The sequence below is a fragment of the Mytilus trossulus genome, chromosome 1, assembly GCF_036588685.1.
Source record: "Mytilus trossulus isolate FHL-02 chromosome 1, PNRI_Mtr1.1.1.hap1, whole genome shotgun sequence".
NCBI classification, from domain to species: domain Eukaryota; kingdom Metazoa; phylum Mollusca; class Bivalvia; order Mytilida; family Mytilidae; genus Mytilus; species Mytilus trossulus.
The window spans coordinates 41200360-41225261 of NC_086373.1; the positions used below are offsets into that span (position 1 = coordinate 41200360).

The 24902-nt window shown below is 31.5% G+C and overlaps 1 protein-coding gene across 7 annotated transcripts in view; it reads right to left on the minus strand.

The window, feature by feature from the left end:
* Window positions 1–622: 622 nt before the first annotated feature.
* The window catches only part of LOC134724621 (beta-1,3-galactosyltransferase 1-like), a 41086-nt gene continuing 16806 nt past the window's right edge, over window positions 623–24902 (minus strand). Inside the window, exons 1-2 of one of the 7 annotated variants that reach the window (XM_063587769.1) lie at window positions 5042–5242; window positions 623–2649 (exon numbers count right to left, since the gene is read on the minus strand). In XM_063587769.1, coding sequence (XP_063443839.1) covers window positions 1397–2539 — 1143 coding nt within the window. In that variant the 5' untranslated portion in view covers window positions 2540–2649; window positions 5042–5242 and the 3' untranslated portion in view covers window positions 623–1396. The other 6 variants (XM_063587805.1, XM_063587781.1, XM_063587761.1 and 3 more) reach the window with 6 other exon arrangements.

Consider the following 24902-nt stretch of genomic DNA (forward strand, 5'->3'; position numbering starts at 1 on the left):
TTAAATAAGTTTTATTTCCCATTATAAAACACTTTCAAAAGGTAGCTTTGCTATATATAGACTAAGGAGGTAGTATAATGAGAGACTTGCTATCCTTCACACGATGATTGTGAATTATACTACAAAACTTTTACATGGAAGCAAATTAAATAAAACGGTTCAGTTTATCATACTTGACACTTCTGTAAATCAGATTTTACTTTTGAGAAATTTAATTATTTTGGAAATTGACAAGAAAATTGCTACAAATTAAAATCGATTTTTGCTTTTGGTTCATTAATCTATTCGAATAGAAAATTGAATTGGAAAAACTAAAATTGAAAAGATCGTGCTAAGAATTTCAAATGTTCAAGAAATACAAGGAGGAGTTGATAATCTATAATTTTCGTAGGAATCGTACGTTATTCAGACCATAATACATTTTTACATTATCATTTTACATTATCATTTCTATCATTTTACATTATCGTTTCTATCCAAAAATTAAAAATAAAGGAGTATCTTGGATTTGAGATCATAAACACTCTACACTTTATATGTTTTATCTTTATATACAACAATGAGAGGATTTTTTAAAGGCCAACCCAACCTGTAACCGATTTAATTTTATATTAAAAAAAAATGTATTTTTAAAACAATCGAACTTACACGGCCATTTTTATCTCCCATGTTATCCAATTTGGTTCCATAGTAGCACCTAACTTGCATTTATATATTTTCAAAGCCTGTTATTTATTTGTTTTGCATCAAAGAGTTTAACCATTTAAAATGTATACAACATATAAAACTACGAATAAAATCTTTGGTTTTACTTGGTTGCGTCACAATTTGCTAACATTTTATATCTGGGACTTATATTTATAGTATTATAGTACTAACATTTATAACGTGTTGAATCGTGAAATTAAGGTGCGGTTTTATTAAAGCCATATTTATGTTGCATCCGACTGTTAAATTTGAATAAATTATATTTATAATGTTGTTCATTTCCTTGTAAATAACTCTTATGTATCTAAAATTGGTGTATATTTCAAACAGTATTGGCACATTTGACATACATACCCGTACATTTTATGTGTATTTGAAATGATAATTTAAAAGAGAGTAATGATATGAATTAAACGTACATGTATGTGCAAAACAGTAAAATGTAAACAATGTAAATAAGAAATGCAATAAAGAAATAATTAAAAAAAAATACGTTCTGGATTTCATGAAGGTTTTGAATAAAATTGGTTGAGGCAAGTTTCAATTCAAGGCATATAACTGCACATTTTGTTAAAAATATCATAATTTGCTTGAAACAGAGAGTGAGTAAATGACTCTTCCTAATCATAATGAGAGTTGGTTTGAAATTACTTATTAACATAATTTAGGCAAATTCTAACTACGCATATTACATAACTGTACTAGGAGAAACTACGGGTGACCACGTGAATTCCTCTTGAATATGCATTTTAAGTCGCTGTTTGATTAATCTCCACATTGAAAAAATTGTATTTAGTTTAGGCACATGAAAAAACATCAATTGATTTTTCGTATCATTCACTAACTTGTCATAAACTACCCTACCATTGAGTATATAAGCTTCGTTTAATCGTTTCTGTTTCACTTTTATATGGCTAGGTAACATACCCGTGATGTAGTAATCATCAACCCAGAAAAACTTTTCATATAAAGAAGCATTGTACATCCGACTAGTCATATCAGTGCTCAGCACAAATGCCGAGCCAGAACAATATGGCGGGAAATAGTCCGGTGTAAAGTCTTCTTTTGGAATATACCATTTACTATTTTTGTCTCTTAATACTGCCATACGTAACCACTGATTGCACAAAATTAGATTCTTGTGACCTAGCTGAAATTCTACAATTTCTTTTAAATGTTTCACAAGCTTGAAAATATTGACTAGAATATCATCGTCTGTTTTCAAAGTGAACACGGTATTATTGCAATAATTTGATATCCATTTCAAAGCCGCGATGCCTTTATAAGTTAAATTTTTGTAGGAATCTAAGAAATCTTCTTGTACTATGTCTCCATAATGAGCATTTTCTAGGTCTAATTTGTTCATTACTTTTGTATCCTCCACTCTCCCCATCACAAACACGATTTTCGTTTTGTACTGCTCGAGCAGACGTTTGTCTCCCCACGTGCTTCTGATGGTTTGGCGCTTATGGAAATTCTTTGGTGATGTATGAATGTATGTTATCATGTATATATCCTTTTCACTGCAAATGTTAACAGGGTTTTTCAAGTACGAAAAATTATGAGGGTTTACTATATTTCGAGTATCTATATTTTGATATCGTACAGTCTCTTTTATTGTTCTTAGTGTTGTTCTTATATTTGCAGTAGACTTTTCCATTCCAAACTCTTCCCGGATTTTAGCAGAACCCACAACCTCATTCTGAATTTCCAAACGTCGTAAATTAACAGTATCTGGTCTGTTCCCTTGCATTAAAAGCATGAATAGTAATAAAGTTATTCCAACCAGTGTAAGAATGCCTCTATAAATAGATGGTATCCGCGGAAGCATTATATGTTAAGAAACGGCTGAATGCAAAAAGATGATCGGCTTTGAAGAGAACATTCCTATCAACACCTTCAGGACATGTTTGTTGATATTTAATCACACTGTTGTTGAACCTATATTAAATAAAACGAAAAGTTAATGAATAAAAAAGAAACTATTTTAATCACTGACAATATTAAACTATCTAATCCAAACATTCGATATATATATATATCAATAAATGTTTTTTACCTTTTAAATCATGTTTTTATAAATTCTTATTCCCTTCATACCTGTCACTTAGAGTCTTTGAAGGCTAAGACGATTATCTTCAGTGTATAACTGTATTTACACTTTTACTTTTCATCTTATCTTTTCAGTTTTTTATTAAGCTGGAATAATAACGAGCATCCGAGTTATAAACGAGAAGTGTGGGTTTAGCTGGATATGATAATAATTATAAAATGATACGATCTGATTAAATTATAGATCCTGTCTCCAAAATTAAACTGATTGACTTTTTGGACACAGGATCTATATTTTAATCACAATGCTATAAATATGTTATTATTCCAACTTGTACGAATATTCAATATTCAAGAAATGAAATTTAACGTATAGTGTTTGCTTAGTTCAGTCTTTTTAAAATAGTATGTTATTTTGTAGACCATTGTTTTTCTTTTAGTCGATTTTCATGTTTGCCATGCTTTTGTCTGGGTATTGTTTTTCGACAAGGGTTTTGATTGTCCCCTTGATATCAATTCCTCTTTTTAACATCAATCACAAATTACAAAATGCATAACATTAACTTTAAAGGAAACCCTTAATGGGGCCCTTCCTTTTGTTTTAGGTACTGTATACTAATCTTGAATTTAAAAGTTATATGCGTATCTAAAAGTCACAATTAAAACTTGGACCACACGCAAATATTGATACATGTGTGATTTCTTTCTTTTCTTACAAAAAAACTACCACAAACGCAGATATTATCATATTTGTCGTAATATATCATACAAGTCCGGAAATGTTATGATAGAAACATAATCTTTAATTTGAATGAATAAGAGATAAACCTTCCACACCTAATTTAGTTACTATGCATTTATTTGATTTTATCAGTTGTTTTAGTCAATATTTCTTGCTATTATCTATATCTATATATGAATTAAAGATTGCATTTATCACCACCGACGAATATAAATATCTGTTTACTCAACGCATACATACATATATAAGTTCATTATACTACCACACGGATTTGTAGAAAAGGATTTTGACAAGTGAATTTAAACAAAAGTACTTTGATCGTATTAATAATGGGACTAATATGATTATTATCTTCTTATCAAATTGTCAATGACCTGTCAAATGTTTTAAAACTTCGATCTCGATTCTTTGTAAATTGAACACATACAATTTTAAGGATTACTGAATTATATATAGATAAAATAAACTATAAAAATAGAAATAGAAATCAAAAATCAAAGCGTAATGATTTATATAAGGAATGTCAAATAACAAAACTGCCGAATATATATTTCTGAATGTATAATGTCTTTGGTATTCCATTGAAAAAAAAGGTCCATAGTGAACAGCGGAAAGTAGACCAGTCTTTATCAGAAAAATATACGATTCCTCTATGATATTAACATAGGAATGGTTAAACATTTGTCATTTCGGGGCCTTTTTTTATAGCTGACTATGCGGTATTGGCTTTGTTCATTGTTGAAGGCCTATTGGATGACAATTAGTTGTTAATTTCTGTGTTATGTGATCGTATGTGGAGAGTTGTTTAATTGGCAATTATACCACACAATCTTTTTATATATAATTGCTATGGTGTTTCTTTCTTTTTGTATTGTGCTTTTGCTTGAAAGTTACAAGCCATTGAAGGATATAAATATACATTTAAAATAAATACATTTAATGAATGAGAGCTTACCGCCAATTCAAGCCTTTTCATAAACGTGGTCCAAATATTGCACTTACATTGGGCTTACAATACAAGCAGACACATACGCGTATCCTCTAGAATTCGTATTTTCAAGGAAACATATAAATCACATGTGTTCGCACTTCAAAAATGAAGGAAGTATAATCTACTTTATGTCCGGGTTGGTTTTTAAATGCAACTAAATCTATTTGGGTCAAGTGCTATTGGGGTTAGACGTTGGATGGGAACGGATGGGTTAGAAGCCGCCATGATGATTAAAGCCATGCGAGTTTATGATAACGACAATGTCTTGATAAAGAACATTCAAATAATCAGAAATTGCGCAATAATAGATAAACAAAACATACCGTGACGAAAAAAAAAACAAATATGATATCTTCGTTTATATTACTTCCGTTTATTTACATATCCTACATATATGATACTTTAAAGTAACAATATTTCAATTTAACAATAAAAATCGGTACGCAAATCAATGTTTTAATCAAAATAGCGAGGTCGTGTTACAACATATAGTATTCATGTGTAAAAGGGGTGTGTCAAAGTTTTACAATATACGAATTTCAACATACCTGTTACACGATGTAAATTTCACCATTCAAATTTTTTAATAATATCTCCAATGATCTGATAAAGAAATATTTTCGTCTAGTCACGGGTCAGTATTTATTTTTCATTATCGAAACATAATCGATCAGATGTGACTGTGTAAGGTAAACTCACTTATCATAAAGTGACAACAATAGAAGTATACTGAGCGTGATAATAAACATGTTTAAACACCCTCGCTTAAAAATCGTTAAACGAATTAAGGTTACAACAAAATAAAAAAAGGATTCGATTTGATGATTAATAAATAAATACAGCAAAAGCTAAATTGGGAGATTTCCTGTCGAAACCAATAAAAATTGCTAAAACGGGTTTTTAATATAAAATAAGTAAATTGAGCATTTTATTTAAAAAATGACTTTCATAAGATATAAAACAGAAGAGAAGGTATGGTTGCCAATGAGACAAATCTCCACAAGTAACCAAATGCCTGACACAGAAATTATTAACTGTAGGTCACAGCACGACCTTCACTGAGCAAAGCCCATACCGCATGTCAGATATAGAATGCCCCGAAATGACATTGTAAAATGATTTAAACGAGAAAACTAACGGCCTAATCTATGTACAAAAAAAAAAATGAAAAAGAAACAATATGCAACACATAAACAAACGACAACCACTGAATTACAGTCTCCTGACTTGGGACAGGCACAAACATAAATAATGTGGCGGGGTTAAACATGTTAGTTACCAATGACCAATGACAGTTTCAATTTTTGTTTTTTATTTACACTCGGACACAAAATATGTGTTATATGAGGACGAATTGCAAATTAAAAATCAAATACAATAAATGTCAGAATATATAGAATCGTGACTTGGAGCAAATACATGGATATGGATTTTAAATGTTATTTTAGACTAACAATACATGCATTGAAGGGCATATGATACATTTTGTACAATGAAACTAAGAAATACTGGCTAAATAGAAAATCGTAACAATATCACAATAATAATTAAGAAATAATTCATGGAAGCCATATATTTGTTGGAAATTTACACATGGCCTGGGCCGTGATATTCGAATTTTATCCTGAGCGTTAGCGAGGGATAAAATTAACGAATATCACGGCCCAGGCCATGTGTAAATTTACAACAAATCTATGGCTTCCATGAATTATTTCGATTCTAATAGGACAAATAAGTTAATTTAAATACTGAAGCGAGGGTTGGTACGCCGTGTGTGGAGCTGTTCTTTTTTACTCCTTGTTAGATAAAGCTCAAATATTCTCATACATCTTTAACTTGCATTAATTATTTCGTTAATAACCGCTAGAAAAAATATGTTTAATTCTCAAACCCAATATTTCCGATTTTTAATTTACATGTTTTCTCGTAAGCTACCGTCAAATCCAAAATTGACATTTCGTATAGAAGGAGCTGCCATGTTGACTCGCTGAATCAAAGGCAATAGAATAGAAAACCTCAGAATTCCATTTTAATACAATCTTATACGAACTTCGTTGGTTACAAAAAAGTTTTTATTTTTGTGATATTGACTAAATATTGTTTTTATACTGCAACTTAAATTAGTATATTGATATTTTCTTAAATCGTAACATAAATATCAAGCTTATTTGCATCCCTTAATGAACCCCTCATTGTAGAGAAAGTGTTCCATGATGAAATTGACATTGCACAAAATATACAGTGTTACTATATTTAGGAAATAAACAAAACTAGTTGCAATACATTAATTCTTTTTATTATGCATCTGAATAAGAATAAAAGTTCTGTAATGTTTTTTTTTTAATTAAAATTAGTAATACAATAAAATTGGCAAAGCGTTTGCAATGTAGGTTCAAATACATGTGGATTTACGTGGGAGGTATATTGTAACATCCATTATTATGTTTATCTCTGAGTCTGCGCTAAGTATAGATATATCGAGAATTTTCACACAGTGTTGTTTACAAAGCGAAAGAAGCACGTCATATTAGAATCGTCGATATCACACCGTATTAGAGATAATGAAATAATAATGATGATGAATGCAAGCTCAATGAATACTGAAATCCCGCGGTCCTAAACTATAATATCGGTTGATGTATTACGTAGAAAATTTCATACATTTAAGCGAATCAATTCGTAGTACTTAGATTTGTGATATGAATAGTAAGTAAACTATCTAAACAAAATCAAACAAACAATTCATCAAATGACATATATAGATATTAAAATAAATTATCATTACTATAATAAAAGAAGTATGCTTATGATTTTCCATTCTTTTTACACCCTATTCGTTGAAAGATTAAGTTACATAATGTAACTTAATCTTTCAACGAATAGTCATAAATAAAATGGACTCTTGTTCGTGGCTTTGAACTAGCTGTCAGTAACAGTGAGTACTGTCAGTAAATATATATATAGGAAAATGTGGTGTGAGTGCCAATGAGAGAACTCTCCATCCAAATAGCAACTTATATAAAAGTAAACCATTTTGGTCAATGTACGGCCTTCAAAACGGAGCCTTGGCTCACACCGAACAACAAGCTATAAAGGGCCCAAAAATTACTAGTGTAAAGTTGTATTTAGAGTCTTTTTGTTGTTGAGATATACAAGTACCTGGTCAGGTCCACTCTCTGTAGTCTTCGTATTTGTATCCATCTGATGAGTAAAATCTTTTTCAACTGATTTTTATAGTTCGTTCTTATTTTGTACTGATATAACACCTCTCCCAGGTTAGTAGAGGGATGGGATATCGCTAACATTTTTAATCTCGCCACATTCTGTATGTATGTTTTATATTGGTTGTCATATCTGTTTATTTGTTTATTTACATGGTTAATTTGGTGTTTTATTGTAAATCTTTGATTGTTTCAAGATAAATTAATATTGTAAACTGGACTATTCAGAGCTTGCAAATTGTGAAGACCCAATTCTATGGTTAACGACAGTATGTTGTCGTGTGTTTATTCTTGTCGTGAGGTTGCTGTCTTATCGATATTTATATTTGCTTGTATATCAACTTATATGCAAGAGACGTTAATGATTTGTCCTTTTAATATACTACAGTCTGAATCCACCAAATTTATTATTTTATGCCGTTTTTGTTCAATATTCACTTCAAGTCACAGAACCTGGACTTCGAGACTAACACATTTGTTTTTATATGATACCAAATTATAACTGCTGCTAGATAAAGCAAAACTGCTAAAATTTGATATTTTAGAAATTTTGAGAGTTTACGCAAAAGAAAGACAGACATTTTAAACCAAAAACCAAAATTAAAAAACGAATATGGAGGCATTCTTATCCAAATGTAAAAACTACTTTATTAAACATTTTTGTTATAATACAATGTACCAGGCAAAATACAGTTTCAGTTACATTACTGCATTAGTGTGAAAGATTTTTCGTGTGAAAAAATTCGTTTTAATTTGTGTTATTGGTTCATGTACATGTTTATGATTTGCATTCCATGACGATGTCTCTAAATTCTTATTTTCTAAATATTCATACTTACTGTCTAGCCAAATAATTAAAAATCCTTTGGGAAATAAAACACAATAAACACCTGTTTTATTGAACATATTGAATAGAAACCAAATCTTATATAGTCTTACACATACCTGTAACAGATTTTAATGTAAATGAGAAGTAATGGAAACATATTATAAGTTATCATGCTTTGACCCAACTAACATGGTTATTTAGACGGTGTCGAAAATTGTTGAACGGTGAGGGCGACCCAACTAACATGGTTATTTAGACGGTGTCGAAAATTGTTGAACGGTGAGGGCGAAAGCCCGAACCGTTCAACAATTTTCGACTCCGTCTAAATAATCATGCTAGTTGGGTTGTAGTCTTCGTATTTGTATCCATCTGATGAGTAAAATCTTTTTCAACTGATTTTTATAGTTCGTTCTTATTTTGTACTGATATAACACCTCTCCCAGGTTAGTAGAGGGATGGGATATCGCTAACATTTTTAATCTCGCCACATTCTGTATGTATGTTTTATATTGGTTGTCATATCTGTTTATTTGTTTATTTACATGGTTAATTTGGTGTTTTATTGTAAATCTTTGATTGTTTCAAGATAAATTAATATTGTAAACTGGACTATTCAGAGCTTGCAAATTGTGAAGACCCAATTCTATGGTTAACGACAGTATGTTGTCGTGTGTTTATTCTTGTCGTGAGGTTGCTGTCTTATCGATATTTATATTTGCTTGTATATCAACTTATATGCAAGAGACGTTAATGATTTGTCCTTTTAATATACTACAGTCTGAATCCACCAAATTTATTATTTTATGCCGTTTTTGTTCAATATTCACTTCAAGTCACAGAACCTGGACTTCGAGACTAACACATTTGTTTTTATATGATACCAAATTATAACTGCTGCTAGATAAAGCAAAACTGCTAAAATTTGATATTTTAGAAATTTTGAGAGTTTACGCAAAAGAAAGACAGACATTTTAAACCAAAAACCAAAATTAAAAAACGAATATGGAGGCATTCTTATCCAAATGTAAAAACTACTTTATTAAACATTTTTGTTATAATACAATGTACCAGGCAAAATACAGTTTCAGTTACATTACTGCATTAGTGTGAAAGATTTTTCGTGTGAAAAAATTCGTTTTAATTTGTGTTATTGGTTCATGTACATGTTTATGATTTGCATTCCATGACGATGTCTCTAAATTCTTATTTTCTAAATATTCATACTTACTGTCTAGCCAAATAATTAAAAATCCTTTGGGAAATAAAACACAATAAACACCTGTTTTATTGAACATATTGAATAGAAACCAAATCTTATATAGTCTTACACATACCTGTAACAGATTTTAATGTAAATGAGAAGTAATGGAAACATATTATAAGTTATCATGCTTTGACCCAACTAACATGGTTATTTAGACGGTGTCGAAAATTGTTGAACGGTGAGGGCGACCCAACTAACATGGTTATTTAGACGGTGTCGAAAATTGTTGAACGGTGAGGGCGAAAGCCCGAACCGTTCAACAATTTTCGACTCCGTCTAAATAATCATGCTAGTTGGGTCAAAGCATGATAACATTTTTGTGTGGTTATGCTAACCGTACTAGGTATATAATTAATGAAACGTTTAATACACAAGTGTCCTAGATTTCACTACGCAATATTAACATGTTAACTCCGCCCACTGACCTCACTCTTAATGTGTATCGTGTAACCTGATGATCTATTGATTTTCCATGTAGTGCATAGTTCATGTGTTTTTATGCCAACTGAAGATGGAGTCTGGTAAAAGACGATTTGTTGATACTAGTGATGAAGAAATTGAACAAAAACGTTTGAAAATGAGTGCTGACAAAACAATAAAGCAGAATATAGCAGCAGCCACTATTTTCAGGGAGTATTTAAAAGTAAAGAAAATGGATCCTGGATTTGAACAGTATGACACCTTAAAACTAGATGAAGTGTTGGGTCATTTTTATATGGATGTGCGTAAAGCTGATGGCAATCGTTATAAAACAAATTCACTGCAATGCTTGAGATACTCATTGAATAGATATTTAAAGGCTCCACCGTACAATAAAAAAATTGACATCGTGAATGATGAAAGTTTTAGCGCTTCCAGAGAAAATTTTAAAGCGGCAATGGCAGAACTTAAACGCATGGGATTAGGAGACGTTGAGCATTATCCGTCTATTGACGAAGCTGACAAAAGAAAAATGTATACCTCAATATATTTATCACCAAATACTCCATTTGGACTTCAAAATAAAGTTCAGTTTGGTATTCGCCTGTATTTTTGTAGACGGGGAATGGAAAATATGCCACAAATGACAAAATCCACGTTTTCTGTAAAAAAAGATCCGAAGACGGGGCTTAAATATGTGGTTAAAACTTTAGATGCGTTGACAAAAAACCATCGCAGCAGTGACAAAGAAAAAACGTCAGGGATAATGCCAGAAAATTCCGGTTCTGAATATTGCCCTGTGTCCTCCTTTGAAAAGTATTTAAACAAATTAAATCCAGAGTGTGACAAACTATGGCAGAGACCAAAAGATCAGTTTGGGGAAGAGGAGCCTTCGTGGTATTATAACATTCCTGTGGGCGAAAAAACGCCTGGCAATTTCATGTCATACCTGAGCAAGAAGTACATCTTGTCTGAAATTTACACTTACCATTCAATCCGTGCTACCGGGGCTACTGTTCTAGCTAAAAACTCATATTGCAATGCACAGATCATGGCCGTAACTGGACATAAGTCAGTAGCATCCCTTTCTTTGTATCAGCGGGTTGATAATGATGATGAGATACGTATGGGACAGAAGTTAACAGAAAGCATCACTGAACCTTCTAAAGCATTAGCTTTAACTGCTGGTGAAACATCATCAACTATTCGTGCTTTACCAAGCTCAGTGCCTCCTAAAACTTTAGCAATTGGTCCTTCTTCTACATTTCTTCCTCAACCGAGTATCACAACAGCCAGCACCACACTTATGAGCACAGAACGTAGTTCCATTACTTATAACGTTGGACAAAGACCCTGTATACATCTGCTAAGGAACACAAAGCGCCGCCGTTGCCATTTAGTGGACCGTTGCCATGCAATACGTTTAATCCAAAACATTTAAGTACAACCCAACAAGGAAACAGCACACAGTCATTTAATGAATCGTTGCAAGGTGTTAATCTAAATGAACGGTTAAACGATTTTCCTGAAACTGCCGTAAACATAAATCGTACTACACTTTGTCCACAAGTTTTCAACAACTGTTCCGTAACTATTGTTTATAAAAAAGAATGACTTCATTTTTAGAAGAACAGATCTGATAGTTTTAGAACATATTTTTTTTACCGTTTTGTTTAATGTGATCGGGAGCATTTCACTTTGTGTCATTCCATCGTATATTTTTTTTCTTATTTATATTTTTAAGAGTTTTCTGGACGAAAAACTTTTTTTTTTAAATCTGTTATTACTGTTTAGTTTGTATAATATAATGCACAGATGTATAATAAATATATTTTATTTGAATTTCTCTAGATTAATAGAGTCATTGATTGCGTCATGCATGTATATATGTCAACCAGTGGAAAATTCCACAAGCGGACAGGCTAATAAGTCAACTGGCCTTATGTAGGGCAATACACGAAGGTTATCACAAGACAGCGTGTACCTTACTTTGTTCTTTTTATAGCACACATGATTTCAGGTCAATAGTTTAAGCACATTGGTTAAAGGTCAACATATTACAACGCGATTTCTGATTGGCTACAGGCACATGTTTTGTAAGAAGGTTTCTTCTATTGGGACAATTTGATTGGGTTGTGTACGGCGAACATGGTTATTTAGCAGATGGCAAGGCAGCCAGTAGAAATCAAGTTTACAACTGCATAACCACACAATACATTTATACTTTTACACAAAAATCCATTATTTATAGATCAATATGAATATATGAACCAATGTATCGGACTAAAAGGTAAATGATATACACCCAATAGTTTGGAAAAGAGAGATCAATTTTACATTATGTTGTAGGTAAATGTCAAAAGTTCAGTTGTTTCATTATGCACAAAGATACAAGTTGTGCGTACTGAGTTAGAAGTGGTTTTTTTTTCTAGTTAAGCGTCATCAGGAACTAATAAACTTTTATTGTCCACAATTTATAGATCCATGGTGATATGTATAGACAATTGGGACCTAAAACGACAATATAAGTGATCTGATATAGTATCTCTAGTTTGTAAAATAAAAGATTTTAAATCTTTATCTACTCAAAATCAAAACCTGCGATGCACCTGGTATTGACTTCGATGTGCAGAAGATAGAGAAAGAGGCTGACTAATGGGGAGAGCCTAGAGACCCAACCCCTTTTGTGGAAAAAAATGGTTGGCTATTAAGGGGAACAAAAACCTGCGATGCACCTGGTATTGACAAAAATGTGCAAAAGATAGAGACAGTGACTGATTTACGGGGAGAGCCAAAAGGGTCCACCCCCTTTTTGTGAGAAAAATTTGGTTGTTTTTTTAGGTAATCCCCAAAGCATGACTGTAGCGGATCCCCTTTTAGGCAGTCAGTGGGTTCCAACTTATTAAAAAAAAATCCGGATCCGCCACTGTCATGACTGTAGACCTTACAAAAATCGAAAAGACACGATACCATGCATTCTTCCTTACTCTGACATGATTATCAGTGTTTGACGTCTCTGAATACTTAGCCAAAACACTATACGGTTACCATAACCAAAAATTAAGATCACTGTCATTGCTGTTTCTTACTGTGGCATGATTATTAGTGTTGTACACTTAAACAACACACAGTGTTCCTTCTTTACACTTATATTGAAGGCTAGAGAAAGTGTATAAATAGCAGCCAATGAATGAAAAAGTGGTAAATTCAAATTTCTTTTTTATAATTACATATGACAGACACTAAAAGATGTTGTTAGATTCAAACGAGTTTCTTAAGTTATCAATTCCTCCTCCCTCTCCCAATTTATATAAATACATTGACGATTTAGAGAACGCAGAACACAAGTCAGTTATGGAAAACGGTTATCCAAGATCGATGTGACAGCTGATGTCTTATTTTTTTTGTTATAGAATAGAAGAGTGTAGAAAAATTCTTAAAATCATCAACCGATATCTGTGCAAAAAATTACATTGCCGCTATTCTTGCTGTTAGAATCGAAATGTCCATTTTGCAATTCAGTCTGGTGTTATTCTGTGGTCTAACACATTGCAGGTTGAGATAAGTAATTAGTATTTTGGTAAAACTAATATAGTTCATGATGATGTAACAACTAGTTATAAAAAAACAAACTTGTAAGGGTTCCACGGAACCTAGTATCTCGCCTACTTTTGCTGAAAATCACCGGCTCAATTAAAATGAGGAAAAAAATCAATAAAAATTTTCCTTTTTATACTATCTTTTGATTGTAAGAAGCTTCTGTATAAGTTTGGTAAAAATCCAGGATAGTTTATGAATCTAATAAATGTTTAAAAACTGCAGACTATATGTAATGTAAACCGGAAGAAAAAATAAGTCCATTTATAAGTAAAATACAGATACACAGGTACAAAATATTAACAAAATTTCCTTCTAAATACTAGCTTTTGATCATAAAGAAGCTTCTGTCTAAGTTTGGTACAAATAAAAAGTAGTATAAGAAATTTATTATTTTTTTTTAAAATTTAACCACAGAGTGAATGTGCTGTTTCCTGGCAGAAAATCTAAGTCCATTTAAAAGTAAAATATGAAAAAAACAGATTTATTTATTTACATAATTTGCTTCTGTATATTATCTTTTGATCATAAACAAGCTTCTGTCCATGTTTGGTACAAACCCAGGATAGATTAAAAAAGTTATTAAAAATTTTAAAAACTTTAACCACAGAGTGAATGTTATCTTTCCCCGCAGAAAAATTAAGTCCATTTATAAGAAAAATACGGAAAAAATGGAATTTAATTTTTACCAAATTTACTTCTGGATACTATCTTATGATCATAAACAAGCTTCTATTTACATTTGGAAGTAATACAGTTTAGTTTAAGAAAGTTATTAAAATTTCAAAAACTTTAACCACAGAGTGAATATTTGTGGACGCCGCCGCCGCCGCCGCCGACGACGACGGAAAGTAGGATCGCTTAGTCTCGCTTTTTCGACAAAAGTCGAAGGCTCGACAATGACTATGTAATAAAAAAAATGTCTATGTAATAAAAAAAATAATCAGAATGTTATAGAACCCGTAGATAGAAATGATATGTAAGGGACATGGTTAATGCAAAATCAATTCGTATTTATATATTACTGCTGTTTCATTTTTTTTGTGTAAACGTTAAGAAAACAAAGCGGCAATGTCCACTGTATATAAAAAGAAGATGTGGCTTGATTGCCAATGAGACAACTATCCACAAAAGACAAAAATAAGACAAATATAAACAACTATAGGTCATCGTACAGCCTTCAACAATGAGCAAATCCCATACCGCATAGTCAGCTATAATAGGCCCCGATAAGACAATGTAAAACAATTCAAACGAGAAAACTAACGGCCTTATTTATGTAAAAAAAAATCATGTATGTTCATTTTTGAAACAATCAAAAAAAAAAACAACAGAAAAAATAAACTGCAAATAGTATAACACTCATAAGCATGTACGACTATGTTCCATAGTGCATGAACTTTATTATTAGAAACCTTAAATGAACACCTTAAAAGGTAGCACAAACGATTGTGAGAAAACAGAACCAGATTCAAACACAATTTGTTAAAACTGTGTTTAAAACCTAAATAAATCGCTTGTTAATGTTAGTCTCACTTAGAGTTCATTGTTGAGCATCCAGTTTTCATTCTGATTTAAAAACAGTTGCTACAGCATCAGACTGATATTATTTTCAATTAAATCTATGGCTATTAATTTTTTTTGGCTACATTAAAATAATGCTATGATATGAAATATTGCTATATCGATATCAAAAGATGACTTTTAAGTCTTCTGTTACAACAATAATATTCCAGAAGATGGATTTGGCAGACGACAAGTAGACCAAGAATAAAGACGCGTGTATTAAATTTCACTGAATTTTAGGATAGTCTATAATCGAAAGTCGGTATAATTTACAGAACGAACTGTATGGGATGAGGGAGTTTTGGTTTATATGGTTTTTTTCGTTTATCATTTTTTATATCAATAGTCAATTAAATCGCTGCATTATAGACCTATTGGTGACCTTTTGCTGTTGTCTGTTGTATGGTCGGGTTGTTGTCTCTTTGACACATTCCCCATTTCCATTCTCAATTTTATTACTTTGGGCAAAATATGCATGTATATTGTCTTGCATTTGGACTTACTCATATAGGCCAACCATGTTCTTAAATGGATAATTTTCTAAATCCAAAATGGCAGGTTTTTTTTTAAAACGGTACATGGTATGCTCCAAAGTCAGCACATTTTGGTTGTTAATATCATTCTCCCTTTATGCTTAGTATTTATTGTTGAGCATTCAGTCTTCATTCAGATTTATCCAGCAGTCGCTGCAACATCAGACTTACATATCGATTCGTAGTAACATAGAAACCTTATCCGTTTACTGTTATATATATATATATGTTCTTTCTAAAGGCGTCTTTTCCCTATCTTGTATATTTTTCAAAAAAAATAATCAAATATTTTTTTTATGTATATATATGCCTATTAATTTTTTGCTTCATTAAAATGATGCTATGATATAAAATATTGCTATATCGATATCAAAAGATGACTTTTAAGTCTTGTGTTACAACAATTATATTCCAGATGATGGGTTTTGCAGACGACAAGTAGTTCTAGAATAAAGACGCGTGCATAAAATTGCACTGAATTTTCTGAAAGTCTAAAAATGCAAAGTCGGTATAAATAGTATAATGACTCTTATGAGCGTTGTGGCTGAGGGAGCTGAAATCTTTTAAGTACGACAGTTATTAACTGAAAAATAATGTTAAGTAAAGTTTTGGACAGAAGGACAATCTAAACCATCATTCAGTATGTGCTAGTATCAAAAAGAGATTACATAGCTTTCTTACCATGCAGTTAAATTTTAGTTTCGGTTAAGATCATCGTTTTCTACCATTACTATTTCATATCAGTACTCAAAATTGATAATATTTGTCCTAAAACTTTCCCCCTGTGTAAGTAATTTTTATGCATTTGAAATTGTGTTAAACATATTGTCAATAATAAAATAGAATTACCCTTCCTTCTTACTGTTGAAACAACTGTTCGTTTTCAAGTGGCAACAACGGAGGTATCTATATAATCTTGTCTAATGCTTAGTCTGTTTCTGTGTGTGTTACATTTTTATGTTGTGTCGTTGCTAATTGTTTGTTAAAAAAAGAGAAATCGCAAATGCATGTAAGAGTTACTTGACGAACAGGTAGGTTTGATTTTTGACAAAACTGAAGGGTCTTAAAAACGTCCAATTGAACAATATCTCTATAGAAAGAAATCATACAAACATAAAGACTGTAAAAAGGGAACAGATAATATTTTAACCAATTATTTACCATTTAGAACAACAAGATAAGATCTCCAACCGAGTCTCCAACTTACATGACATAGCAAAACAGTACAATGTAGTGATCCGCCTAGTATATTATGTATTATATTTGATGAAGAGAACCAAATTTTGACCGATATATCAAATTCACACAAATACACAATATTTAAAGCAGTGATAAAATAATCATGATAAAATGGTAAGGTTTGGAAATCGAGCTTTTATAATAACAAAATCACTTACATTTTACACCAGTAATTTAAAAGTTATAATACCCATAAAGAACCAACATTTATATGTAAAACAAGAACCATCGAATACCGTTTATTTACAGTTTGCCGCACTTTCTGTTAAAAGACTACACACTTTGTGGTTGATTTAGCTAAATTGCAATGAACAGAACCATTTATATGAGATTTGGAGACTTACTGGTATCAAAATGGAAGCAATCAAAGAAAGTGAAAAAAGCCAGAGTAATATTTTCATTTCTTATAATCTCTCTAAGGACACATACTGTCTGCCTTTGACACATCTAAATTGCAAATATTATAATTTTGTCATTTATGGATACTCAAATCGTTTTCATACATTTTATGATACACACAATTGTAATAATATGCTATAATGTTCATTAAACCCAATGCTTTTACGACTAAGGAAGATTAATTTCCTTTATAACTAATTGTAAATTGATCTCTCAGACGAACATGAAATAATTGGTCTCCATATGAAGGAAAAAATATTTCAAAGAAGAAATTATGCGATTTTAGCTAGGAACGGGAAGGAGCTTATAGGTAAAGGAATAGTTTTTTTTCTGTTTTATCTGATCAAATAAGAACATGAACTGTAGATCTTAAAAATACGATATATCCGTCCCCCCCCCCCCCCCCCTCAGTCTCTCTTTGAAAATCTGGATTCGGCAGTAGAGAATGGTCAATTTATTGATATTTATTATTTTTATGATCAGTTACTTCTATACTACAAAAGCGGTACGAAAGATACCAAAGGGACAGCCAAACTCATAGATTGCAAACAAACTGACTACGCCATGGCTGAAAAATAAAAAAAGACAAATAGACAAATAATAGTACACAAGACACAACATAGAAAACTTAAGACCAGTCATGACAAAATCAACAGTAGTTTACCGCTGTTCATAAATCAATTGGGAGAAAACAAACTCGGATTACAAACTTAAACCGTGGGAAACATATCAACTATAAGAGGAAAACAATAAAGTGCAACAATAACCAACGCCAACACATATAGAAACGCACTATTTGATAACAACTGCCGTATAATCCGGACTTTGATGAGGACAATTCAAGAAAAACTGGTGGCATGAACCTGGTGTTATGGCTAGCCAAACCCACCGCTTATATGGTAATGTAAAAAATATATATAATATGAAACCTGCCGAATTTTAGACCGACATGCTGAATGGGATTTTTGACGTGCTTGTTAAAAGTTCATTAGAAGATAGGTTACCCTACTCGGACACAATAATTTACCCGAATCTAAAGAGAAAAGTTATTTTTCGTTCTCATAAATGCCACGTACTTGTTGAGATTATCAACAAATAACAATTTATGAAGTCATAAGTTTAAACCGGTCGGTTATTGAACCCATGACTTCTCGACGCAAGCACGCTACCAAGAGACCAACGACGCGATGACATAATTAGAATATTAGTAGATATACAATATGTCCAGAACAGATTTTTTTCAAACTTAAGAAACGTTGAGTCTATAGGTGCATACTTTCAAGTTATTTTGGTCTGTGAAAAGTTGTCTCATTGTCAATCGTACCATATCTTCTTTTTATAATTTTAATTAGGTAATTTAGGTATTTTGATAAGGAACACTTATAGTTTTCTCTACAACATCACTCACATAACCTCGTTTAATAAATGTTAAAGTATTTCAAATGATCAATGACTTGCAATAATGAATACCAGAATGAAATTCTGAAATTACTTTAATTTTTCTATGAAATATATACAGACATAGATTTCAGTCTTATCTTCGTGGTTGTAATGCAGCCAGAGAACAAGAACATTAATGTTTCATCGTGGAAGCTATAAATGGTATTAAATTAGAATGGTTGATAATATCATATAGCCTGATACAGGACTAAATTTCTCAAGAGATAACAATTATGATTCCGTCTGTGGAAGTAATCGTTGTTTATAGATTTTTGATTGGGAAATAAATACGTAACGAATGATATAATTCTTATCATGATGGGGAAAACGGAACAGTATAATTTTTGCTTACACGGGCTTGTCAATATCAACATAGATTTATGTAGATTTTACGAAGACCATTCTGTCTATAAACTTAATTACGACAAAATTGCTCCTAGAAAATATACATGATTTGTCACTTGAACAATATGAAATGTCTTGATTATATCAAGCGAAAGAAATCCTATCGATGCAAACTGGTATGGGTTTTAAGATTATTTTTTTTTTTGCTTGAATCACATTTAATTGAGAGTTATATCTAGCTACTAGTTTATTTAAAGAGTAAATGTCTCAAAAATCATGACATGACGTTAATGCTTTTATAAGAACCAGTTTATCAATAAATATCGATTGACTATGATTCTCTGATTTTATAAAATCTAAGTGGAATTCATACGTTAGAAAATTGATGATTGAACCTATTTGAAGAAATTTAGTGAAATGTAGTTTACTTGGATTTTTACTTTAAGATAATTTGATCTTCTTATGCGAATATGCATTAAGTCGTTTGTCGTAAACATATCAAATGCTGATATGTTAAATATTAATTTTCTTCGTAAAAATCACAAACAAACATAAGAACATGTTACATATTTGTTTTGCGTTCATTTTTTTAAATAAATAAGGCCGTTAATTTTCTCGCTTGAATTGTTTTACATTGTCTTATCGGGGCCTTTTATAGCTGACTATATGCGGTATGGGCTTTGCTCATTGTTGAAGGCCGTACGGTGACCTATAATTGTTAATGTTTGTGTCATTTTGGTCTTTTGTGGATAGTTGTCTCATTGGCAATCATACCACGTCTTCTTTTTATATATAAGAAATAATATTGCTGTATAAAATCTAAGAAAGGATATTTGATTACATATTATCTATATATTTTTTCTTTGACAAGCTTCTAAAATGAATATCGGTGAGATTATAATAGTCTAAAAATATTTGAAAAAAATGGAGAAACTAAGAGACGAGATTCCACTGAAAGCACAGGAAAAAGATTATAAATTGTTTCATTTTTTTTAAAGATGGCCCAAGATAAAGTCTCGCGTATAGATCTCTAAGAAATGTTGACACGTATTAAGCAGACACCAAAGAAAGCGCCATTTTTTTTCCGAAGCACTGAGAATTCAATTTTTCCAAGGGGACTTTGAACTCTTTCTTTAAGTACATATATATTTTGTTATTAAACTGTACAATTTAGCTCTGAGCTTAAAGTTGGCCATTGAGCATTTATATATCACTATGAGGCAAGGACAATATTGGTAAAGGCAGAATAACAGCAAACATGTTTATAGCTTTCGATGCGAGATGGGTTTTGCTCATCATTGAAGGGCGTACGGTGTCCAAATTTTGTTTAGAATTTTAGGTCATTTGATCTTCGGTCCACAGAGTTGTCTCATTGAAGATCATATCAAATCTCTTTATTTTCACATGGAAGATATATTAGAGGAATGCAAACACAATTATAAAAGAATGTCCATAAAAAAGCAATAAATGATCTCAATAACAGTTTATGTTCCTTTCGGAATAATCGTAAAAAATAATGACCCGAAAGCAAATGTCCAGGCATATTTATTAATTACACTTGAAGGGAAAAGACAGGATATTATTCATTGACCAATTTTTTCAAAAGCATTGATATGTTGAAAAGATAAGTCTGAGAAATATTTCAATGAGTACAAAATCCAATTTCTATAAAGCATGTGCGAGTCCAACATCAAAGCCATTGATCGATAAATTAAACTTGCTTCACGTTCAGCAAATAATATGTGTATGGGTTGGTTAAGTTCAATTCTGTCGTACAGTTTGTTATATGAACTTGAAAAAAATATTAGGTTTAGTGGTCAGTGGTTAATCAGAAAGTGGACCGTTCAGATGTTTTTGGATGATACCATATATTGTCAACTAAGTCATCATGATAATAAAAAGTATTGATATTGATAAGCATTGACATTTTAGACATTTAATACATTTTGTAATTGGTTTCCTCAAAGCATTGCATTACACTATCGGAAAGCTTACCCCGAGTTGACCTTATTCATTACAGCATCAAGCAACATATGTACAGATGGTATGATGTTGGTGAATTTTCATTTATGTAATTTGTCCACAATACAAAAAGATAAGTTGTTGTATTTATTTTTCGCATTCAGCCTTATATCATCAAAATGGCTCACTTATTTCAAGATTTGGAAAACAGATATGAAACACTAACGAGAGAGAGAGAGAGAGAGAGGGAACATTGAAAATTAAGTCATTTTAGGCCCAAGTACAGAACTCAAAGGTTTTGCTAAGAAACTGCGTCATTGTTTCTATAAAAATGTCTTTGCATTTACTGCTCTATTCAAGACATTAAATAGTTATATGATATCTTTGATTCTTTTACGTTAAAAAAGTAAACAAAATCGGTTTCAAAGGATCGAATGGTGATTAATGCTCTGTCAACAGGAAATTACACTATTTGTCTGTTTTCACGGAAACTATGAAACTGTGTTTTTTTGCAACAGGATATTTATTTAATTGACCTTAGAACACAAACCTTATAATCATGACTTAGCAGATTGATTGATACAATTGTAACGATATCGAATCATAAACAAACAAGCACAAATAAGGAGATGAAAACAACAAGAATTAAAAAAGGCATGAGATAATAGCAAACATGTCTGACGTTCGTTCCATATTTTGTTTTCTATTCAACTTCAGAAGTAACACCGAAAGTCAAAATATGGAAAACCACATCGGTGATATTGTAATCTCTCGGAAGCATTTTCTTATCGAACGTTAGTTGGGTCCAACTTGCATTTGTTGCTTTGCTTAGCAAGCGACATTTCAAAGTAAGTGCAAAGACTTGTCTGCTCGGAAAAGATTTAATGTGTTGGTCTTTCTGCGGACTGTTACCTTTACCCAGCACCCCAAACATTCGGTTCAGCCTGTCGGTCTTGTACAAATTGGTCTAAGAGTTTATATTCGAACAACATCAACATGTCCGCTTTATATAAAATGTTATCACAATTATATCCACCTTTTTATCCATCAAAAGTTCGGACATTCAAAGAGGAATGAATGAATACATAAAATAAGTATTTATAAAATGTACGTAATAAATCATTGACGAAAATGATTAAATCATGTTATCTAAGCACAACTATCCACATAACCTAAATCTCACCTTACCTTTGATTTAATGTAAAAAAAACACCCAGAGATAAGCATTAGTGAAAGGATAGACATTGTCAGGAGATTGAATCCCTTCTTAAGTAATAACAAAATAAACGGTACAAATTTTTACTGCATCAGAAGCGCATTTCGACAACTAATAACTCGTCAGTGACGCTCAATGCCAAACTATTTAAAAATCCAAGACTTATTCAACAATTTTTGAGCTAATAAAACCAAAAACAACTCAAAATATAGCCAGGCGAGGAATCAAAGATATGCATTAAGAAGACATATTCTTTAATATATAATTTAGAACAGTTTCCAAATTTTGAAACAGAAAATTCAAAAACATGATTATCGGTTGTTTCAAAACAAGTCTAGATCATTTAAAACCTGGTTGGGCTAAACCTGACAGGCAAAACACAAGTAAGGAAACAAAAAAGCATAAAACCTATGTCATATATGTACCAAAAACGATGGTCATCACAGAAATGATAGCGCACTCATTCATCATAAAGTGTATCAATTATTAATCAGTATGTTGATACCTTACTCAGTTAATTGGTTGTGTTACACTGTAAAGTTGGAGTATATTCGATATACTCACGATTAGTGTTAAATATGAACAAAAAAATAATAAAACATATAATACAGCCAAACAGTATCGATGACTGATCATCTTTATCTATAAAACCAACAAATTCTGATAATTCACAATATGTAGATGTGAATTATAATGTTACCTCTATGACACTTTCACTTTAATATTGAAACATTAACATAAAGTAGTCATCCAATGTGCATTTCGTAACTTTATAACGAAATTCCTAGTTTAAATGTTTGATAACTTTTAAAAGAGGGGCGAAAGATACCAGAGGGACAGTCAAACTCATGGATCTGTAATAAACTGACAACGCCATGGCTAAAAACGAAAAAGACAAACAGACAAATAACAGTACACAACACACAACATAGAAAACTCATTTGCTCCTAAAGGGTAAGCAGATCTTGCTCCACATGTGGCACCCGTCGTGTTGCTCATGTTATTACATTCTCGAAAAGGGAAGGGGATTAGTTACGACATACGGGACATATCTGATATCATCTGTGAAACGGTAATTCCATAACGGTCCACCAACTCGTGATAATTAAACTCTTACCATGCTATCTCTCTCCTTCCTCTTAAATAGGTTCAAGAAATTATCTCATGTGTTAAAAAATGTCGTTGTGTACATGTTATAAATCCATGCTTCTTTATTGGTTGTTGACAAAGATGATAATCGGTAAACTTCGGCTTCAAAACGCGACTATTAATTAGCTGTCATATTGACCGAGTGAAATATTTTGTTGACGATTATACAATATGGATGCGTAAAAAATGATAAAAAGTTTATGATACATGCAGGTATTTGTTAAAAAATTAGATTAACATTATTTTTCATCAGTCAGTCGTTTCATATGGATTTAAAAATATTCTGCTATCATATTTTTAAAGTACCGCATCCACATTTGAATTTATATCATTTGTTTATTTATGTACATAAGAAGAACCCAGCACTTCAAATATAACAAGGACATAAACTTTTGCTTTTAACTAACCTGAGTTCAACTCTTTGTCGTACATTTTTTTTTTACATCATTGCATTGGGTTTTGCGGTCAGTGGTTAATCACGAATTTGACCTTCTAGTTGTTTTGCATGATAACATGAAGTAAAGTAAGTCATCATGATAAAATTCTCATTGATAAAAAAAAATCACATTTCATGAGATTTTGTAATTATTTAATTCAAAGAATTCCATTAAAAAATCGGAAATCTGACCACGTTTTGACCCTATGTAAAAAAAAAGCAACAAAGCAACATATGTACAGATGGTATGAGGTTGATGACTTGATGAAATTACGTTTGTTTGTGTAAAATGTCTTCCATCATCAAAGAATTTGTCCATATGACAATAATGAATATTGTGGGTTTTTTCCCTTCAAATTCAGTCTTCACATCATCTTTTTTTATATTTATTTTCATACTTTTGGAAAACAGACATAAAAGGGAAAATAACCAAAAGAAAAATGAAAAATATGAATTATTTAATCATGCTCATTATTTCATAGTAGTTCCAGGCCCAAGTACAGAACTCAAAGGTTTTGTATTGAAACTGCGTCATTGATTCTATAAAAATCTTAGGGTATAACAATGCACTAGAACTAACTTCTATATTTAGAAAATAAACAACAAAACCTTAAGATTTTAAAAGATGATACATTTCATTAATTTAACGTTAAAAAGAAAAGGTTTTCAAGTTTGAAAGAATCGAATGATTATTACAACTTCGAAGTGAATCATCGTCAACCGAAAATTACACAATATTCTTTTTTTCGCGGAAAGTCGGAAACAGTATTTTTTTGCAACAGGATATTTATTT